The sequence below is a fragment of the Perognathus longimembris genome, chromosome 7 (assembly GCF_023159225.1).
Source record: "Perognathus longimembris pacificus isolate PPM17 chromosome 7, ASM2315922v1, whole genome shotgun sequence".
NCBI lineage: Eukaryota > Metazoa > Chordata > Mammalia > Rodentia > Heteromyidae > Perognathus > Perognathus longimembris.
Genome location: NC_063167.1, coordinates 82,006,267 through 82,019,227, shown reverse-complemented (window position 1 = coordinate 82,019,227; position 12,961 = coordinate 82,006,267). Strand labels below are relative to the sequence as shown.

Genomic DNA, 12,961 nt, shown 5'->3' with positions numbered 1-12,961 from the left:
GGATGTTAGAACTTATGAATACCTTTATTTGAACCTCAAAGACAAATTGGCCAATAAGATACAACATGGGTTTGCTATGACACAGCCATGATGCAAATAGTTCTAGTTTGGATATGATTCTGAATTAGGAACTTTGATTTAACTCCTAAAGGTCCTGTCCTTTATTATGTCTTGGAGTTGATCCTCTGTGCTCCTCTGAGGCTGAGTTGTTTAAATCCTCTTTAGTGGCCCCACCACCTCTGGTGCATACTGGTGGAGTACCTGCCCTGATGCACCAACCTGCTAATTCATGCATTGCACCTAGTTTGCTTGCTTGTATGGTGTCACATTTCCATCTAGTCCAGAATGAGGCATTGATTAAAGTCGAGGGAACATACATGGTAGTAGTATTGTAGTGTATGGTTATCAGATTGAGACTATCTGTCTGAATAGAGCATTGCTGGGTTTTCTTTAAACTCATTCAGTTTAACATGGAACACATGACTCCGACTCGTTCATCCTGTGAGACTAGGAAAGACAGTTAACCTTAGAGATGACAGAAATTGGCTAAGGAAGCTCTCAAGGGATATGATAATGGTCCAGATGCTGAGCTGAATTAAATTGTATTAAGGGTAAAATATCAAGTATTTGAGTACAGTAAGGGAAAGTTTGATTTCACCACAATCCATGGGAAAGTGTTCTGGTGGTTTAGTTGAAAGGAAGGTGAGCTAGCCATTGCCACATGAAAGCAAAGTGGCTGTCATAAGCTCAGGTTACACTCATAACTGAACCTTGTAATACATGATGCCATGATCTGAGCACTACACACAGCACAATCTTGGGATCAGAGTGGTCTTACTTGGGGTACCACCCCTTAAGAGAGATTGCAAAATAGAGGGAAGTGATGAGGAGAAGGATGGTCTAAATCCTTCCTTGTATGAGTGATTGCAGTGATAGGACCATAGGACCTGCTCTGTCTCCCTGAAGAAAGGACATCCAAAAAGCACTGGGTCAACTAAATAATGAGAAGGAAATTTGCTGCTTGCTCTTTTGTACCAAAAGCCAAAAGCTAAAAGGAGGACTCATGTTGGGGATTCACGCTGCCCTTCCCCCCAGCCCTGGGGCAGTGTGGGAGGGAGCCCCTCCTACCTTCCGGCCTCAACCGGAAGAGAAGCAAGCGGTCCCCGCCTCTCAGCTCGGCCGGGTGTCTAATGGTGGAGGCCTGTCCCTTGGGGGATTGTGGTCCCCACCCACAGAGGAAGTTTCATGACATCACCTGATGGGCAGCCCAGTTCAGCCAATTAGCTAGTCACCCCAAGTCCCTCCCCTTCCGCCTTTGTCACCGTAATAAATTCTTCTGCCCGCCCTCTGGACGTGTGAGACTCATGGACCATCGAAATGTCTCCCCGATGCCTCTCTCCGCCTCCGTTTCTGACATGTGAGGGGATGGGGGGTGGGGGGGGAAGGGAGGCTTCCGCAACCTTTCCTCAATTTAGTAATCCATGAGAACACGCTTTGTTCCTTCTGCTGGCGGGAGGGATTAAAGCCGAGTGTTCTTTCATAGTTTGGGATCAGGCATTTCCTCCGGGAGATAGGGGGAACAGGGGGTCCAGAGCCCCCCAACAGACTCATAAGTCAGCCATTACAGATTATTTGCTCTAGAAGGACCAGGAATGTGTGTGTCCTGTGTTATTACAACTTCAACAATGGACGGATGTAGCGACCAGTAGAGAGGGGCTGAGCACACTGCTACTGAATGAATTTGAGAAGAGCTTGACTCAAAGCCAACGGCCCCGAGTTCAAACCCAGCCTCTCCATCTAAGAACTGTGAAATATTGTAAAACTATATGTAGATCCTTATGAGCAGATTCACAAATATTCAGTTAGCAACAGTAGTACCCTAGTGAGTCACATGAGTTTTTATGACTATCTTATCAAAAGCAATCATGCGAATCAAATGGAACCAAATTACCACTATTAGCATCCTCCCCCCTCCCTTAGGTCCTCAGCTCCTACCATTAGGCTCCAGATCCACCCACACCAAACTCCCTGCCCCAGAACTATAATGGGCCACTCCCACTCACCATTAAGACCTACCTACTTCCCCTCTAGCCCCAGAGAAGCTGCCACCTGGATAAGGTGCAGAAGCCAGATGCCATGTTCCCCCCTCTCCCGTGGGAGATATGTCCCCACTGATAAACCTCCTTATAAACCTTCTTCTCTTGTCATGACTATCTTTGCATGGTCCCCTGGGATGTCTGGGACATATCCTTTCAACCAATGGCACCGATTGTGCTACATGGCAAGTAGAAATAAGATGCAACCATAATTAAGTTCACAGTAAAGAGAGATTTTTTCAGTTATTAAATCTTTTTAGCAATGCAATGGGTGACCTTGTGAATTCAACAGCTTCTGATTACTGGAAGTGTTCCAATGAAGGCTGCATTTTATCGCTGAACAATGCAGGAGAGGTCAAGTTTTGCCTTGTATAAGATATCTAACTGGATGGTCTCTGAGAGGCCGGTGCTACTTATCCTTCCCAGCTTCACTTTCATAATCCTGACCGCCCACTCAAAATGACAAACAACCTTGGCGGCTGCTAGAGTTGGAATCTGAGATACTTAGGCACACTTCCTTCAGCCTATTTAGTTTCAACTCCAACTCCTTCAAGACTTTCCAGAAGTTAATTTGCTGTAGACTTCTCTGGGCACATGTTCTCCTAACCTTTTCTCTTGAGGAGCCTCACATACTCCCAGCAGTTTGCACCCAGGTGAGAGAAGGAACAATTCCTTTTTTCAAGGCATGTCAAGCATAGCAGTGAAAAAGTTATTTGATAGGTCCTATACTGTCAAGTCTTTTTTCATAGATAGATATGACTTGTGACTTCTAGTTACTTCTGTGTAAATTTTTCACAGAGTGGCTTTACTGAAGATAAGTGTAAGAGTCTGGAGTCTAAGGCTGGCTCAATTGTTTAAAGGACAATGGTGAACAAGATTGATCCTGAACCTGTCTGCCTCATCACGTTACTCCTCCAGATTTACATGGCTGCCCCAGCACTAGGCAGCCTATCTGTATTTCAGGTAGGAAATAGAAAAGTGAATGGCAAGGACTGAAATCTAGTATTTTATCTTAGGAACTTCCCAAGAGGGCCAAAGCAATGACTTCCACTGATACTCCCTTGAAAAGATAAGAGACTACTTTACAGGAATAATTTGATGCCCCACCCTCCTTGGTTTATAAACACAAAGGAAGAATGAATGCTGAGTAATGGTAATGGTAATTAGTACTATCTGTCCATCTCCTAATTCAGTTCAAGTCACAGAATGTTTATGGAGAATCTACAGTAGAGACACCATGTAAACATTAGCAATGTGTAAAGGAAGACCCAGACACAGTTCCAGTAACAGAATGAAGGTGACCTGCCTGATAACCATAGTTCAAATTTATGATGTAATAAAGGACCACTTGTTTATCTGTCTGCAAGTTAGGAAACAAACTACCTTTTAGTAAACTGATATTAAGCTCTCTGTAGAGTGGATCATTGTGTGGTAAGTGTTACGGGGTCTGAGGTGGGGGAGATTCCACGTTCCCCCAAGAGTCCACCACTCAGAGATAGTCTCAAGCAAAAAGATGGGTTTATTGGGGAAGCAGAAAGCAAACTGACCATCCAAGGATGCAGCACAGACTCAAGAGCTGAAACTATGTCCCCCACCAGTCCTCGAGCTGGGGTTTATCAAGGTAAAAGCTTAGCACAGATGTAGGGGGTAGAGCAAATAACAAACAAGCAAGCCATTTACAGAAGCAGAATTTTGGGGTCAGGTTGACCTAATAATCAAGATGGAGTCAGCTCTGCAACAGTAAGAAGCCTGATTTATCATGAAGTTATTGTGGTAGGGAGTACAGTTGACTCCATCTTGACTAGGGGAACAAGGTAGGAAATGGGGGGGGGGGACCCAAAATTCTGCTTCTGTAAATGGCTTGCCTAACTTGTTTGTTGCTTGCTCTATCCCTGCATCAACCCCCTACATCTGTGCTATGCTTTTACCTTTATAAACCCCAGTTTGAGGACTGTTGGGTGTCACCGTGGCAGCTCCCAAGTCTGCATTGTGTCCCTGGCCAGTCAGTTCGCTTTATGCTTCCCCAATAAGCCCATTTTTTTGCTTGAGACTGTCTCTGAGCGGTGGGCTTTTGAAGGGACAGGGAACCCCCTCCCTAGAACCCCGTAACAGTTATTATGACTTTAGAGGAAAATGTTGCTTACTATCAAGATTTAAAAACTAGTCAACTTCATAAAACATATACTTGATATGAGTGGTTTGGTAAATTTTAATTGAGTAATGAATTATGGCATCAAATAGTGTTGAAGACCTCCAAAATAAAAATTCTTTTTCCTTTCTCTTTTGTAAGTTCATTTAACAGAGTTGGGAATTTATTCATTTATGTTTGACTATGCCATGTGCTTTAAATACAGCACTTTAGAAGGACAGAAATTATTCATGACCAGGAGCCTGCACCCATTTATCAATCTGATGACTATAAACTTCCTAACACCGCTGTCACGGCCATTTTTGAATTTTAAATACCATAAGAACTTATTCTGAACATTCAGAATTGGCTACAGGTACCCAGTAAAGAAAGGTATGAGCAGACAGAATGAGAATACCCGATGGGTTCAAAGCCATAAATCCCAAAGAGGAATTTCCTTTGGCCCTGGTTGGAGCTCAGAAGGAAAATGAATGGAGACGTTTAACCCTAGTGAGCTCATTTCTGTTTCTAGACAGCCCAGGTGGGATTTCCTTGGAAAAGAGCCTCATGTGCCACCATACTTCCTGACTCCAAATGAGCTCAATGACATGACTCATGTGGACAGTTAACAGTAGACCTGAAGGAGTTAAGAAAATGAAAACATTCGAGTCCCTCCTATTCTAAAGTGATTGCAAAACAACTGTTTACATTAGTGTCAAGAGGCTTAGAGAAGACATTTCATGAGCTTGTAGTAGGGATGAGAAAGAAAAAAAAGAAGGGCTGGGGGAGAAAAGTCATTCTAGACCATTATTTATTTCTAAATGCTTCATGGAAGTCAGGAATGCTGTTATAATGTACAGTGATCAGAATTTGTGATGATACAGCAAGTAAGAAAGTATATTTCTCCTGCCTTCGTGTGTGTGTGTGTGTGTGTGTGTGTGTGTGTGTGACTCTTAGGGCTTGAATACTGGGATTGGGATCTTTGCCTGAGCTTTTTTTTGCTCAAGGCTGAATCACATCTTCACTTTTGCCTTTTTGGTGGTTAATTAGAGATAATAGTCTCATGGACTTTCTTGCCCAGGCTGGCTTTGAACCTTGATCCTCAGATCTCAGCCTCCTGGATAGCTAGGAGTACACGCATGAGCCACAAGTGCTGGACTATTATCTGGCATTTTGAACAGGTGCTTAGAAACTGCTTTTGCTAAAAAGCACCACCTCCTCACAGTTTAACAAAGGCCAGGTGAAAGGTTTGGCATCTCAGCCTCCTTTTTAATGCCAGTCTCCTTTACAATGAATCTTCTTCCTACAGTCACCTTGGATACCTGAATGACAAGACCAAGCAAAACCATCTTTATGACAATGGCTGAAACTACTCTCAAGGAACAGAAGAGCTTCAGAGAATAGATTGTTACCTCTCCCCCTCCCGCCCTCCCCCCTCCCTCCCTCCCCCGTGACTGCTGAAGAGTCTACACCTCTTGGGAATTAACTGTTCCCCTCAAACAAGGGCAGCAATGCTAACTTGGGAACCCCTAGCAGAACCAGAACTGAGATAATCATCAACCAGGCTACTCGTCACCCTGGCACTGCTTGATTATACATACCTCTCTCCCCCTGCTCCAGTTCTTTCTCTATTTAAACCTAAAGTTTATGTGTGTACTCCACATATGATTGAAATGCTTTCTGACCTTTTTCTGAACACAGCTGTAACATTAATAAGTCTTCTTTTTCTGACCTTTACTGCTACTGATCTCTTCAATGATACTTTGGGGCAAATGGCTGGACCTGACATATTCAAACCCACAACTGTCCCCCCCACCCCCACACACCCAGAGTTGGGCTGATTAGATCTCTAGTTACTACAGTGACTATAATATAATTATTTTCCCCCCAAAAGTAAGCAGCCTTGGAAATCTCCCCTTAAAATGTTATGGTTTTAAATTACAGGATAAAGTTCTAATTTTTGTAAGCAATGCATAAGATTTCCTTTTGTAACCTATAGCCCTTTTAACAACTGTAGCTTAGCACTGAACTCTGAAACCAGTTTCTCATTTTTAGGGTTCCATGAAGAAGGTAGAGGCCACCAGAAATAAGGCAATTTGGGTTCTTATCTCTGTTTTGCATATGAAATCTCAATCTGAGGAAAGCATTTTATTTCCTGGGTTATCATCTGCAAAGCTGAAGAGAACAGGCTAAATGGCCTCCAAAGTCCTTCCTTCCTTTTCATCATTATGATTGCTGGGCCAAGAATGAGCAGCTAAGAACCAAGACAAATAGGCCAAATAACTATGGGTCAGCCATTTTGACTCCAGCAAAGAATCATGGGTCCTCTCACAGGGCATAGCTTCTTTGTAGAACTTGATGAGAATCTTATTTTGCGATGAGAATTTCATTATTGGTAATGCTTAGGTAGACTATTAGCTGTTGGTTGTAGGTTCTAGGCTCTTGAGTGTATTCTCACTGTTTAATGTTCATATTTGTGCTCTGGACATTGGTGTCTATTTGCCTCTATGCTAAGGTTGGTGACAAAATGAGTAGCTGTTGAAGTACCTCAACTGTGTCAACTACTGTTGGTACTCAGGAATATAGTGGTGACAAAGGAAATACCTACTTGCTTTGGTGGACTGTATATTTTACTGATACTGAGCAAAGAGACATGAAAAACAAATAGACTAGTAGCACAGGAGTGGTAAATTAGAATAGAGAAACAAAGTGAACACCAGACAGAAGTATAACCTGCTTGAACAAGAAGGTGATGAGCTGGTGGCTTGCTCTGAGTTCAGTCTATTTTGTAAAAGAAGGTTATAAGCTGGGTATAAAGGCTCATGCCAATCATTCTAACACTGAGCATCTTGCAAGGCAGGAAGATGGCGAGTTTCAGACTAACCTTGTCTGTATAGCAAGACCTGTTTAAAAAAAAAAACAGCAGTGGGATGCTGGATGCTAGCAGCTCATACATGTAATCCTAGAGTTATCCACAGCAGTGCAGACTTAGCATGGAGATACATTGGATTCACCATAGTTGGAGGTTTGTTGGGACAGTGGAGGAGGAGAAGGCTGGGGATGTGAAAATGAGTCAGAAATATGGTGTACAGAACCAATAAGATTGTCAAGTTGTGGTTGTGAAATAGTAAGTAGATTGGCAGAAAATAAAGAGAGCATAGTTAGAAAATGAGCTTTCAGGTAGTGATAGTAGAAAATAGCTATGGGAGAGAATGACAAGGGCTGGGCAGATGTAATGATGTTACAAGCAAAGGGATCAGGAACTCAGATGTGAGTATAAGAATAAGTAAATTGTTATTGCAGGGATAGGCATGAAGGAGAGTAAATCAGGTGCTAAAATCATGCAAGAATGAAGTAGAGTCCTTAAAATGTACCAGGAGGCTGAAGGAAGGGTGCTCCAGGCAGCTTTTAGAAGTGTCACTGAGAAGGAGGATTTCCCAATCTCACCTCTGTGGCATGTGGGGTCACATAGACAGGGTGTGCTGGAATGTTCTCAGACCAAACCAAGCTTCAATAAGAATAAAAAGATGGAGCAAAGGCTAAGTGAAAGGAGATAGCCTCAGAATTTTACAGATATCTAATCTCAAGTTCTATAGTGTGTGGTGATACCCCAGGGAGAGCCAGTGCTGGCTCAGAATGAGAACTGTACAGATGTCATGACAATGAATGCAGAAGTTTGGCCTTGTGGATTGGTCCTAAGAGCTAGATCTAAGAGAAGGTACTATGGTTTTCTGAGTCTGGATTCTTGATTTTAGTGGTAACATAGGCAGGTGAGTGTGGTCTTTCCTGAACTTTCAGAAAAGAGAAGAGTAGAAGAGAATAGTATTGACATCAGTGCTAGGACTTCAGTAAGTTCCCTAAACTTACATTCCAAAAAGACCCACTAGTATTTGCTGAACCAAACAGATAACCAAGCTCAGACAGGTGTAAACAAATAATATAAACACCAAGTCCTCTTAGGCAAAAATGTATGTCCTATTAAACAAATAATGTAAATACCATGTTGTCAAGCTTGCCATCCTATCCAGCTTTTATCACCTAGTAGTCAAAGATTAACTGAGTTGTAGAAAACTGTTATAGTGACCTCTGACATTTGTAAAATATTTTACACTTAAAAAAAATAAACTAGCCAGGCTGATGGTTCACCCCTATAATCCTAGCTACTCAGGAGGCTGAGATCTGAGAATCATGCTTTGAAGCCAACCTAGGAAAAATGGTTTGTGAGACTCTTATCTCCAGTAAACTACTCAGTAAAAGCTGGAAATGGCACTGTGGTTCAAGTGGTAGAGTGGTAGCCTTGAGCACTAAGTGGATCAGGGACAGGGCCCAGGCCCTGAGTTCAAGCCCCAGGACCAGGTAAAACAACAAAAACAAAAACTTGAAGTTATTTTAATGTACTTTGAATGGGACATGTCCTAGAAATTGAGCTCACAGCCTTCTAGTTGAATGCTCAACTGCGGAATTATATCCCCATCCTTTCCCATCTTTATCTTTTCTTTTTCTTTTTTGGGGGGAAGGGGGGTGGTAACTGGGTATTGAATCCAGAACATTGCACTAGCTAGGCAATTGCTTTGCCACTAAGCTAGATCTCAACCCAGATCTCCTATTCTTGTTTTTCAAATTTTAAAATAGTATTATTATGTAGTTCAGGATGCTCTTGAACGTGGGATCTTCCTGCTTTAGTATCCAGAGTAACTGAGATTATAGACATGTACCATCACACCCAGAAAAAAAATCTTAAAGATTTTTAATCTTATATGGGTCTTTAAACAAGCTTTCCTCACAGAATGTATGAAGTGGCTTTAATTTTTTTTTTTTATTTCCATTAGGAAGAGGGAATTGAGGATCCAAGAAGTTAATGGGTGTGGTCTAAGGCACATAGCCAGGTAACAGGAAAAACAAGACAAAAAGGTAAGTTTCCTGCTTTTCCATTGAGTGTTCTTTCCACTCTAACACACAATGCCTAATTACAAAACAGTCTCAATTCAAGAAGAGTCCAGACCTTTTTTGGTCTTCCTGTACTAGGAGAAATCTAGGAAGGCTTTGTAGAGATAACATAGGCATCACTTTTTCTTGAGATGTAGTATCATTACATGTGAACTATTTTTACCTTTTTTGTCTAGTCACACAAAAAAACAACTTTCCATTTCTATATCTTACTTAAAATCAACTGCCATGCTAAGCAAGTCTATGTACACAAGAGTAACATTGTGAAGTAAGAATGGAATTCAAAAATTCCCTGCTTTCCAACTTTGTATATTTTTGTTGGCTCAGAACAGAGCTGTGGAAATTCCAAGACATTCATATAAAAATGATAAATGCTTGCTTGTGATTTACCACATTCTAGCTAAAATAGGACTTAGGGAGAATATCTTGTTTGGGGCACCTTTGTTCTAGAATAATGAAAATAAATACCAAGTAACTAAAATGTTTTAAAAGGAGCTTGTAATGAAAATATTAAATTTTCTTTATGGTGACTAGAAATCTTTTCTATAAATTTGTTGGTGAGGTTTTTGAAACAACACAAAAAAAATAAATGAAAGAGAAATTAAGTCAATGGGAAGAGATGCAAAATATCAACAGAAACATGAGCAGTTGAGCCGTTGAGACCCAGAGTTCTCTGAGATCTTCTCCATCCGAAGCTAATGCCGTCTTTGTCTTTGCCTTAGATCTTCACCAGCCAGCTGGCACTGCACAGACTGATGGCTTCCAAAAAGCTCAAAGTTGTGCTGAAATGTATGATTGGGGCTAGCAATTTTGTTTCCTTCTTTAAGAAATGATTGTAACACCCCTCCCATTTTTTTTCTGGTTAGAGAAATAGACAAAACACAGAAGTAATTGTGAATAATTACTCATTGTTCAAAGCAGTAAATTCACAAAGAATATAATAACGTCTATTGGGTAAAAGTCTAAGACTAGCCGGGCATCAGTGTTTCATATATACAAGGCAAGCCCTCTTGCCACTAGGCCATATTCCCAGCCTGCCAGTGTTTCGCACCTATAAGCCTAGCTACTTAGAAAACTGAGATAAGAGGTTGGCAGCTCAAAGCCATCTCGAGCAGGAAAGTCTATGAGACCCATCTCCAGGTAAACACTAAAAAGCCAGAAGTGGAGCTGTGACTAAAGTAGTAGGCTTTACGTAACCTGAACAAAAAAGCTCAATTCAGGTCTCAGGACTGGCGCGCGTGCACACACACACACACACACACCACACACACACGACCATCAAAGAGATAGTTGAAAGACGTTTGTGGGAAAGGACCTGAAAATCATCTAGTCATGTAGTTCTCAACCATAAAAGAGTGAGCAAATATGAGTGCTATCACCAATCATTTTCTTTTTCCTTTCTCTTTCTTTCTTTCTTTCTTTCTTTCTTTCTTTCTTTCTTTCTTTCTTTCTTTCTTTCTTTCTTTCTTTCTTTCTTTCTTTCTTTCTTTCTTTCTTTCTTTCTTTCTTTCTTTCTTTCTTTCTTTCTTTCTTTTCTTTTCTTTTTTTGACCTCAGATCCCGCCTCAGGTTTATTGGGAGCACCCACACGGGCCACTGCCCCCCCCCCCCCGCAGGCAGCAGCCAGGGAACCTCAGCAGTCCACCGTCTCGCGTTGGCAGACGCGGGTCTTCACTGTGGGCCCTTCGCAGGACCCTGGGCTCCCTTAGGGGATGAGGCCTGGGCTTCCTTAGGGGCTGGAGCTTGGGATCCCTTAGGGGCAGCAGCCTGGGCTCCTTTAGGGGCACCCTTAGGGGCTGAGGCCTGGACACCCTTAGGGGCTGGAGCCTGAGCACCCTTAGTGGCAGCGGCCTGGGATCCCTTAGGGGCTCCCTTAGGGGCTCCCTTAGGGGCTGGAGCCTGGGCTCCCTTAGGGGCTGCGGCCTGGGCCTGAGCTGGAGTGCTAGCCAGCGGCTGCAGCTGCAGCCTGGGCCTTGGCTTGGGCCTTGGCCTTGGCCTGGGCCCAGCGGGGCCTTGGGCGTGGCAAGCCTGCGGCCCTTGGCCATGTAGGCACGGATGCGCTTCCCGAGCTTGGGGTGGGCGATGAAGGCGAGGAGCTGCAGCTTGCGGGTGGGCTGCTCGGGCAGTTTGCGTTTGTTGCTCACGACTTTGGGCTTCGCCAGCGTCTTGATGGCCTCGGCCCGCGTGCTCAGGGCCTTGGCGTTGTTCGCCTGCATCTTCTTAAAGCCCTTCTTGTTGTGCTTCTTGGCAAAACGCATGTTCCGCAGGAACTTGGGGTCTACCCCCTTTAAAGATTCGTATCTTTGTGATCTGGGTTTCTTGATGCCATTTCTGTGCCATTTCCGGGACTGGTTGTGCGTGGTGTGGTTCTTGGACTTGGCCATGTCTGAACCGCCAGCCCACAGGAGCCGCTGCGCCTGGGACCGGAAGGGGAAGAGTCTTTTTTTTCTTTCTTTCTTCTTCTTCTCCTCCTCCTCCTCCTCCTCCTTGTATTAGAGACTAAAGACAGGGCTTTATATTCCTTTTGCTGTTAGTGTCTTGTTTAGATAGGACAGGGTCTCATGCTTTTGCCTAGGCAAGCCTCAAACTTTGATTTTTCCTACCTCCACCTCAGAAATAGGAGTAAAGGAATATGCTATCAAACCCAGGTACCATTAATTTATTACAATAAAAATATGCTACCGTTTAGAAATGATTTTTCTCTCAGTAAAAAAAAAAATTGCATTGGATTTAAAATAATTGTCAGCCTTGTTACTTGCCTTCTGAAGTCCATTCTTAAGTAGAGGGATGGAGTCAGATAGTGACCTTGGGTCTCCATATCTATGACACAATGAAGGAACCAAATGATGTCTGTTAATTATTATAGTTGCTGCAGCTAGGAGAAAAAAAGCAATCTGCAATTGTACTTCCTTGGCATCCCTACACAATATTAATGAGATTCACCCAAATTTGGATCTGGGAATATGAAAGGCATCTACCCAATAAGCTATGGTGTAGAAAAACTGGAGTTCCTCTGGTAAGTCAGCTGCCAATGCAGTTGGCAGCAGCAGCCTGGACCACAGCAATGGGGGCTGGAGCACCAGATCTGAAGTCAGCTTCTTTCATTACTGTCTGTCATCAGGACTTCTATCTAAAGGTTACATGCTCAAATGAAGTTTGAGTAGTTGCTTTAATTTCATCAAGTAAAAGTAATACATGATGGTTTTGAGGACAAGGAAAAAAATTTTCAAAAAACAGAACTACAAAGAATGAAATTGATAATAAAATAGCAATATATAGCCATGGGTTAGATGTAGAAAAGGAGAATAAACACTAAGGTATTTCAGAGTCATATTGCATAGTCATATTACATCTTTTCTCTGTGGCACTCAATAAATCTATTCTTTATTTTCACTTTATCTCTGGGAGAAAGTCAATTTGTAGAATATAAACAGTGAAGAGAATACTTTGTTGTTTTCCAGTATCATGTAGTTGGAAACCGTTTGTGTAGGCAATTCTAATTCCACCTCTTCTTTTATGAACAAGCATGGACTTCTCTGCCTATGTTTTGGTTTCTCTAGCTATCAAATGGCAATAAAAATAACACCAATCTGATCAGATTATCTCTAGGATCGCATGAGACAATCCATATAAAGTTATCAGCACATTTCATAGCAAACAGAAAGTGTTCAATAACTCACAATTACTCCTGGAAGAAAGAAGAATGAATGAATCCATATCTGAACTCTCATTTGTTCTTTATCTACTGCATTCTGCTAAAAAAAATTATGATGTGCCACCACAAACACATC

General features: G+C 42.4%; 1 protein-coding gene and 1 long non-coding RNA gene across 2 annotated transcripts in view; one reads left to right on the top strand and one right to left on the bottom strand.

Annotated features, from left to right (window-relative positions):
* LOC125355605 overlaps positions 1 to 5,165 on the top strand; it is a 29,284-nt gene extending 24,119 nt beyond the window's left edge. Inside the window, exons 2-3 of the long non-coding RNA XR_007211691.1 lie at positions 2,798 to 2,804; positions 4,876 to 5,165. This is a non-coding gene — a long non-coding RNA (uncharacterized LOC125355605). The remainder of the gene's footprint in view (positions 1 to 2,797; positions 2,805 to 4,875) is intronic.
* Positions 5,166 to 10,911: 5,746 nt separating this feature from the next.
* LOC125355602 (60S ribosomal protein L29-like) lies at positions 10,912 to 11,607 on the bottom strand. Its single transcript, XM_048352050.1, is given in 3 exon segments — positions 10,912 to 10,939; positions 11,048 to 11,175; positions 11,177 to 11,607. Coding segments are annotated over 2 exon segments (441 nt in total). The 5' UTR covers positions 11,555 to 11,607; the 3' UTR covers positions 10,912 to 10,939; positions 11,048 to 11,112.
* Between the last annotated feature and the right edge of the window lie 1,354 nt (positions 11,608 to 12,961).